The 8,006-nt window shown below is 44.1% G+C and overlaps 1 protein-coding gene across 5 annotated transcripts; it reads left to right on the top strand.

Annotated features, from left to right (window-relative positions):
* Positions 1-7,696, top strand: LOC120717277 (zinc finger protein 708-like). Of its 5 annotated transcripts, none has more exons than XM_040005215.1 (4): positions 1-251; positions 1,753-1,840; positions 5,324-6,076; positions 7,168-7,696. In XM_040005215.1, exons 2-4 carry the CDS (start codon positions 1,832-1,834, stop codon positions 7,582-7,584), a joined length of 1,179 nt encoding a protein of 392 aa, XP_039861149.1. In that variant the 5' UTR covers positions 1-251; positions 1,753-1,831; the 3' UTR covers positions 7,585-7,696. The 5 variants fall into 5 exon arrangements, with proteins under 5 accessions (XP_039861149.1, XP_039861146.1, XP_039861150.1 ...); XM_040005212.1 differs by having other exon boundaries at positions 138-251; positions 1,753-1,849; XM_040005216.1 differs by lacking the exon at positions 1-251 and having other exon boundaries at positions 272-1,840.
* Positions 7,697-8,006: the final 310 nt, after the last annotated feature.

Genomic DNA, 8,006 nt, shown 5'->3' with positions numbered 1-8,006 from the left:
ATGAGATTATCGTGGAGTGAATGAAACCACGGGGCGAGTTCTGTTACACTGTCAGAAATATGAGGCTGGAGGAGGGAAACTGACTGAAAACCTCACAGAGGTCAAAGAACGACCAGAGTTCAGTTTCTCCACACCAGCAGGTGGCGGTAAAGCACCTATTACTGTTTGACACCCGCCAGAAAACCGGAAGATGAGGGGAAAGGAGACGTCCGGCTGCATCGGCGAGGAGTTTCTCTCGGTTTCATCTGAAGGTAAGCACCGAGCTAACTTTAATCAGAGCTCAGTTAATCTTGGGTTTAGCTCCTGAGGAGGTCTTCTGCTGCTCTCCGCGGTGCTCCCGCTGTTGACTGCGGATGATGTCAAACTGATGTGTCGGAGGTCCCGACAAACCGGAAAATAAGGAAACCGGAAAACAAAACTCGGGGAACTTTCCATCTTTAAATGCAGGTTTCTTTATTCCACCCGACAGCCTGCAGGAGTGTCGTTCACGAGAAGGAAAAACGAGAGTTTTGAGTTTAACTGGTGACAGTAAAGAAGCTGCCACTGCAGTATGGGTGTCCGCGCAGATGCCTGTTCAGAATCTGATTTGAGGCCCATCAGCGTGAACATGAGGGCTGAACAATTGAAATGCCTGACAAAAACAAAGCCCCGCTGTCCAGCTAGACTTATAACTGCTCCGGGCATACCTGACTTCTTTATAGGGGACAGCAAAGCCCCTCGTCGGCCAAATGGTTTTAGTGGGACAACGGTCGGATGAAAGGATGGAGAAAAAAATCCTCCTGGTTAAAAAACAATTATTTAACCGCTGATTAATCCTCTGTGGTGCCGTCTCACCTCATGTGTGCCTCCCCGACCTCACAGAGGGCGCGACGACACTAAAAGAATAAAAGACAAACGTGGCGTGGAAGCATTTTTCACTCAGGACTGATGTAGCTGACGCAGAGATGAAACAGGCAAACATTTATTTTTCTGTTTAGATGTGGAAAGTCAGCCATGTAGGCGAACTTAAACAGCTGTTTCTCTGCGTGTGTTTTACATAACGGATGTTACAAAAAATGAAGTATAATTAAGTTAATCTGAGTTATGTTTGCACAGAAACAGCTTCAACCAGCTGCTTTTTTACTTTTAGGCATTTCAGAGACTTTTTGACTTGTACTCGAGTACTGCAGTAACATCTGTACTTCAGCTTGAACGAAGAATGTGCGCACTGTTTCCACCTGTGCCGACAGGAACAGAAATATAAGTGATCATTTCCTGCTGTTCGGTTATCAGCTCCTGGCACTTCATGCTTTAGCACTTGAATACAATTTTAACTCAAAACTAAAATCATCCTGGACAAAAGAAGAAAAAAACCCTGACGTTAGATTTATTTCAGTGTTTTTGTAAGTAAGGCAGACACGGAGGTCGTGTCTGCTGTGTGGAGCTGCCTCAGGTTCATCTGTATGGACTCTGCTCATCTGAGTGCAGATGGCAGAAGGTTGTTTTGACATTTTTTTACAGGCACCTGCACAGTCAGCTACGCTGTCCTTTAACGTTACAGCAGGAGAAACTCAACAGCAGACCTGCGTATGTTCACTGATTGTAGGCAGATAAATCAGTCAGTGCTGCATAAAATATTAAAAACACGACTCATTGTCAGATCTTCTGCTGAAGGAGCAGAATTTAAGTCTTTTGATTATTGTGGCTCTAAAGTCACAGGAAAAACTGAAGAAACGAATTATGTTTATTTGTTGTTCTGTTTCTGTGCCCCAGCTGATCAGCAGGAGGAGAAGAGTCTGACGGAGCAGCGGAGGAACGTTTTGGACTTGGCTCAGCCGCTACAGAGGAAACGATGAGCTCGGCACAGACGGTGAGGAAAATGTCACCGTTACAGAGTTTGTGCTTCATCAGCTGCTGCTGCTCTTATTATGGTCACAGCTGTTTAGTCATGCTCCAGCTGTTTATTCTGCTCTGCCCACTTTGCTGCTGATCACAGCATGTGGATTTCCCAGAACTGTCGTGTCTTATCTCTGTTACGCTGGATGGACTTGTTTTGGACACAATGTGAATTTTAACCTTCACATGAAACAAATCTCTGCGAGTGCTTTTTTTTTCCATCGGTGCCATCTCAGCAAACCTGTCACTGACCGATGAGTCTGTGTGTTGTTGTAATTTCTTATTACCAAGTTGTAAAAATGGTACTTTGAGAGGATTTTAAGTTGACCTCATTACATATCTGAACACTATCAGCACCTGGTAACAAATGGGGAATAAAACATTTGTGTTAGTGGATCTAACATTGTCAGACTCTCATACGATGTGAGAACCTCATCAAAGTGTTTCTCAGAGGAAACGTGTGACGTTAGCCGGCTCGTTGTCCAGAGACGGGAATATCACACGACTGATCTTTTCCTGTGTGAGGGCCCTGACTTCAGCTCAGGACACGAGACTTTGGGTGAGTGAACAGTGGGAGGAGAACCAGATGATCCAAATGTAAATGTATAAATCATAATACAGTCTGAAAGAACTATTTGTGATCTTTAAATTGAAACTAGAGATGGCACGATACCACTTTTTTATGTCCAATACCAACATCATAAATTTAGATATCTGCCGATACCGATGTGAATCCGATGTAGTGCTGGGGCGGGGCCTGCGGTATCATGCCCTGCCAACTTAAATATGGTGCTAGGTCCTGCAGCTCTGTGTATCCAGCAACCGTACTGAATAAAGAGATGCTTAAAAGCATGAATGTGTCACCGGGTCTGACGTGGTGTATTTAAAGTGGATTTTATAATCAATTAAACTGTTTTTTAAATATCTTGCTGCATTTTGTATAAGTTCATTCTCAAGTTTAAAAAAAAAAACAATGTGTAACTAACACTTTTCCATACATTGTGTTTTTTAAATCCTAAATTTAGGTGTTTAGTCAGAAATCTGCAATATTCTAATTCTGTTGGAAAATAACAGGTTAAGTAGGAAGTCTGGGGTCAGTAAATCCTGGTGGACTGACAGTCTCAGCTGTACTAACAGATATTACCAAACTAACATGTTTAAACTGCGTTAGAAAACATAAAAACGTGCAGACCTGATAAACTTTCATTACCGTTCTCAGCGTGTTAGCTTAGTGTTGCTGCGGCTGGGCATGATTTGATGTAAATAACATGAAACATGAGAATCTGTTACAAAGCATACTGTAAAGTGCACTGCAGTGTCCAGACTGAACAGCCAGTGATCTTTACAGCAGAATGGATGATGCGATGTAGATTTCTTGCTGCCGGTTGCCGTGGATTCTGTGTCCCCCACAGTCAGGCAGTATGTGAGGTCAAAGGCCGCCATCTCTGACTTCTCCAAGTTGCTCCTCGTCGGCGATCTTAGGAAGTGCAGACACATGCTCTGCCTTTTTTTGTGAAACAGTGGTGTTGACAGTCAGAGATGGAGGACAGGGTGCACACCTCTGATGGTCTGTGTTGTCAGATGTGATGATTCATGTGCTGAGGTGTTTTGTTTTTTTCTGTTCTCAAACTGATCTCCCTGTTGGAGCTCAGTTTGGGGGCAGTTCTTTTTTTCTCCTTGTCTTTCCTCATGTTGTGCACAACATGAGGAAAGACAAGGACCGGCCAGTGCTACCAGCCTGACCCGTCTCCCCAATGTGATGTTTGTGTATTTTATGTATGGTCGGCAAGGTATCGTCTATTTTAATTGCCCCGTGAGGATAAATAACATCTTTTTGACTTTGACTAATCAGGAGACGTCCGTCTGGGGTCATCATTCTGCATCCTCCTAAAATCCAGGATGAGTTCTTGGTTCTTGTGGTGTTCAGTTGCAGGTCAATATCTGGATGTCTCTTAGCCCTGTGAAGTGAGACCTACAACGTTTGTGTCATCAGCAAATGAATTAAAGTGTTGCTCTGGCAGGCTCTCACACAGTCATGGGTATGTAAAGAGTAAAGCAGTGGTCTCAGTAAACAGCTTTGAGGGAAACCGGCTGTATAAAAGGATCGGACATTTCCCGTTCCTGCAATATTGTTTTGAATGAGGTTATGGGAAATGACGTAGGCATGAGTTTGCGCTGCTACTCCAGAGGGAGAGATAGTACTTCCAGGTCAGCTTGTTGTCGCCTCATCGTGTGAGGTGCATTCCTGTGTTGAGTAAATGACCTTAAATCTGTTTGTTTGTCGCAGCTTGAATTACTTTCTAGTGAGTTGTAGCTGCACATTTTCACATAGTGATTGAAGGCATGTGCTGCCGCCGCCATAGTGTAGTAATTTTATTCAGCCACACGATGGCGCCAAAGTCCTTTTAATGATGATTCGAGCCGGGGAATGTCTGCTTGTAGTACTACACTACCATGTTTAATATGAGTTCTCTGTGTGTTTGAACCAAGGTGATACTTACGTAATTTAAATGATTATATATTATGCCATGGACATGCACAGATGGATGTGTGGGTCTATCTTAGATATTTTTGAGTTTACATGAGTTGAACCACTGCTGCTGTAATATGTTTGCTCTAATGGCAACTTATTTGTTACTACAGACTACTGGCAACACTGAGCATTAAGGTGACATTATTAATAAACCAGCTCAGGGCAAGCAAAATCGCTAAAGTGGAAGCCTCTTGGCTTCAATCATGCCGATACACCAAAGAAAGAACTTAACCTCAACACCGGTGCTGAGTCGAGCAGTTTTTAAGAAAGTCTTTTATCCAGATGCAGATGGGGTGGAGAAGCCCTGGTGGTGCTGCTTGTTTGTAAGGATGTCCGGAGGGTGGTGTTGAAGATGAAGAAGACCCACGTGTAGTTCTCGCTTTGCACCAGATGACTCAGTGTAGTGTGTGCTGTAGCAACAGCATCCTCAGTGGGTCTCTTACCCCGGGATGCATGTTGATGTGGATCGAAGGAGGCCACTTTAATGTGCTGAAGAACCAGTTTGGCCTCAGAGCGACTGGTCAGGGGCTGGCTGCTTTGGCACCAGGATGATGATTTAGAACTTTAAACAGACTGCAATGGTCAGTTGCGACCAGGAAGCTGGTCGGCACAAGATTGCGTGTTCCTGCAGAGTGAGAGTGTGGGCACAGCAGGCTGGCTGGCAGGCTTTTGCCTCCTTGAGGCAAAAACCTTTTAACCAAACTCGTCATTCAAGGTTGTCCAAGCTGTGATGTTGTCAATACAGTAGATATATAAATAAATAGAAACTTTATTGATCCCACTAAGGCAAACTTTTGTGTTATGGCAGCATTATAAAGAGTAAAAGTAGTACCGTGTACAACAAACAACAATCAACAACACAGTCTCTCTATGTTTGTCCTTTCACTGCCTCTGTTTGTATCTCTCTCTCTGCAGGACCAACAGGCACCCAGAAGTCCGCGCCCTCAGGAGGCTGATGAAGCTCACAGAAAAGAGGACGACAAAATATACAGATGCGATGAGTGCGGGAAGCCTTTTACTGCGAAGATTTTCCTAAAAAGACATCAAATCATCCACACCGGGGAGAGTCCGTTCAGGTGTGAGTTTTGTGGGAAGTATTTTTCCAAGGCTGGAAATTTGACAAGACACCGACTCATCCACAGCGGAGTGAAAGCGTTCAGATGCAACTTGTGTGGAAAGTCTTTTACTCAGAAGAGTGACCTAAAAAATCATCAACTCATCCACAGCGGACTTAAAGCATACAGCTGTGATCGGTGCGGGAAGTGTTTTACAAAGAAACAGAGCTTGGAAAATCATAAGCTCCTCCACAGCGGAGTGAAACCGTACAGCTGCGATCAGTGTGGGAGAACCTTTGCTCGCAGGTATACGTTAAAGAGTCATCAACTCACCCACTCTGCGGTTAAGGCGTACAGCTGTGACATGTGTGGAAAAACCTTCAGGCAGATGGGGACCCTAAATAAACACCAACGCATTCACACTGGACATAATGTGTACTGCTGTGACCAGTGTGGGAAACGCTTTGTCACATACTACAACTTACACATTCACAAATTTACCCACACTGAGGAGAGACCTTATAAATGTGACCTGTGTGATAAGGCTTATAAAGATCCAGATTACCTGAAAGTGCACCAACAGATCCACACCAGAAAGTGCACTTACTGTGAGGTATGTATTTATATTTTCACATTTCTATGCTCGTTAAATTTTGTTAGCATGTTTGCAAATGTTTGGTGGCCGTGGTCGGTGACATAATGTCATGTGGTTGGAATTAGCCGGCACTGCCGGCCTGGGTTCAACTCTTCACTTTACCCTAAAGAATAAGGCCAGAAAAATCCCATTCATTTAAACTGGTCTTACCTCTGATTTTGCCTGTGCGCTCCCCATCTGAAGTTGCTCCAGTGTCCTTCGTTATGAAACACTGTGCTGCTGTTTTTAGATCTTGACTTGAGCTGAACTAAACAAATTTTTCGATATAGCAGGAAAGGACATGGGTTGATTTCATTTATAGCTGAAAAACATCAAATCGCTTTAGCAAAAATAAATGTTTAAAAAGTAATTTTGTGCTCTCAATTTTATTTTATAATAGCTGGAAACTGAACTGAGATCTGCTGAAATTCTGTTCAACAGTTTAATATTGCACTAACCAACAGTATAGTGATGTGACCGATAATCAGTCATTGCCTCCTACCTGACCCCCTCAGCGTGAGCTGATTTGTTTTTGTTCTTTTCGAACACTGACTTTAAAATACTTCAAATTTCTCTTCATAATATGGACATTTTCAGAGTCACAGGTCTCTGAATTGCATACAATCCATGAGCACAAACTTTTGTTCCAAAGTTTTTCCTGATGGAGCAGATCAATCATCCAATGCTGGTTTCTGTTCTTTTGCGTCATAGAAATTAAGTTGGTGCAATTCCACTGTAACTGTATCTTGTATCCCTTCATACTGATGCACAAATTTGGCATAAAAAAAATCATGCTGAAGAAGAACTGATTTTAGTCAATCTTTTCTTTCCAGACCTGAAAATGTCACTTGGATATCTCCGTATTTATCTGCAGGGTTTTGACACCTTCACTGACACTGCTGCTCTCAAAGTCATTCGCTGTAAAGCCAGTTTGCCATTTTGTAATGTTGACTGAATGTATGCTGCATTACATTCAAGAAAAAAATGATGAATGAGCTTATTTAAACTATGTATTTATAGAGAAATGCATGTTGCCATTTAACCAACAGCTGTCACTGTGTCTTTTGCAGAGTGAACCCAGTGGATCCGGTCCTGAACCCTGCCATCACTGCGGAGCTGGGAAAGCGTTTCGATGTGACGTTTGTGGAAATACTTTCAAGAAGAAATCGGGCCTGAAACTGCATCAGCGCAGGCACACTGGACTCAAACTGAGCTACTGCAGAGAGTGTGGGAAAAGCTTCCCCATGCCAAGTGCATTAAAGCGCCATGAACTGATCCACAGTGGGGTTAGGAAGCACCTCTGTGACCAGTGCGGGTCATCCTTCATCACTGCAAGTGACCTGAAGAAGCATGAACGAATCCACACAGGAGAGAAACCATACAAGTGCAGACATTGTGAGAAAAGCTTTACGCACTCGATTAATCGTTACCGTCACGAATGTAAACACGTTGAAGTGAACGACAGCAGCAGTCACAGGTCATTATAAAGTGTGGACATGTATCTCGGGGTCTTGTTGACGAGTGATGGGAGAAGGGAGCGGGAGATCGACAGACGGATCGGTGCGGCGGCTGCAGCGATGCGGACGCTGCACCGGTCCGTCGTGGTGAAGAGGGAGCTGAGTGTAAAAGCGAAGCTCTCAATTTACCGGTCGATCTACGTCCCTACCCTCACCTATGGCCACGAGCTGTGGGTAGTGACCAAAAGAACGATATCGCAGAATACAAGCGGCGGAAATGGGCTTCCTCCGAAGGGTGGCTGGCCTCTCCCTTAGAGATAGGGTGAGAAGTTCGGCCATTTGGGAGGAGCTCAGAGTAGAGCCGCTGCTCCTGCACATCGAAAGGAGCCAGCTGAGGTGGTTCGGGCATCTGACAAGGATGCCTCCTAGGCGAGGTTTTCCAGGCATGTCCC

This window comes from Simochromis diagramma, unplaced genomic scaffold (assembly GCF_900408965.1).
Source record: "Simochromis diagramma unplaced genomic scaffold, fSimDia1.1 OVJJ01000097.1, whole genome shotgun sequence".
In the NCBI taxonomy this organism is placed as follows: Eukaryota; Metazoa; Chordata; class Actinopteri; order Cichliformes; family Cichlidae; genus Simochromis; species Simochromis diagramma.
Note: the sequence above shows the minus strand (reverse complement) of the source record. Positions and strands in the feature narration are given on the sequence as shown.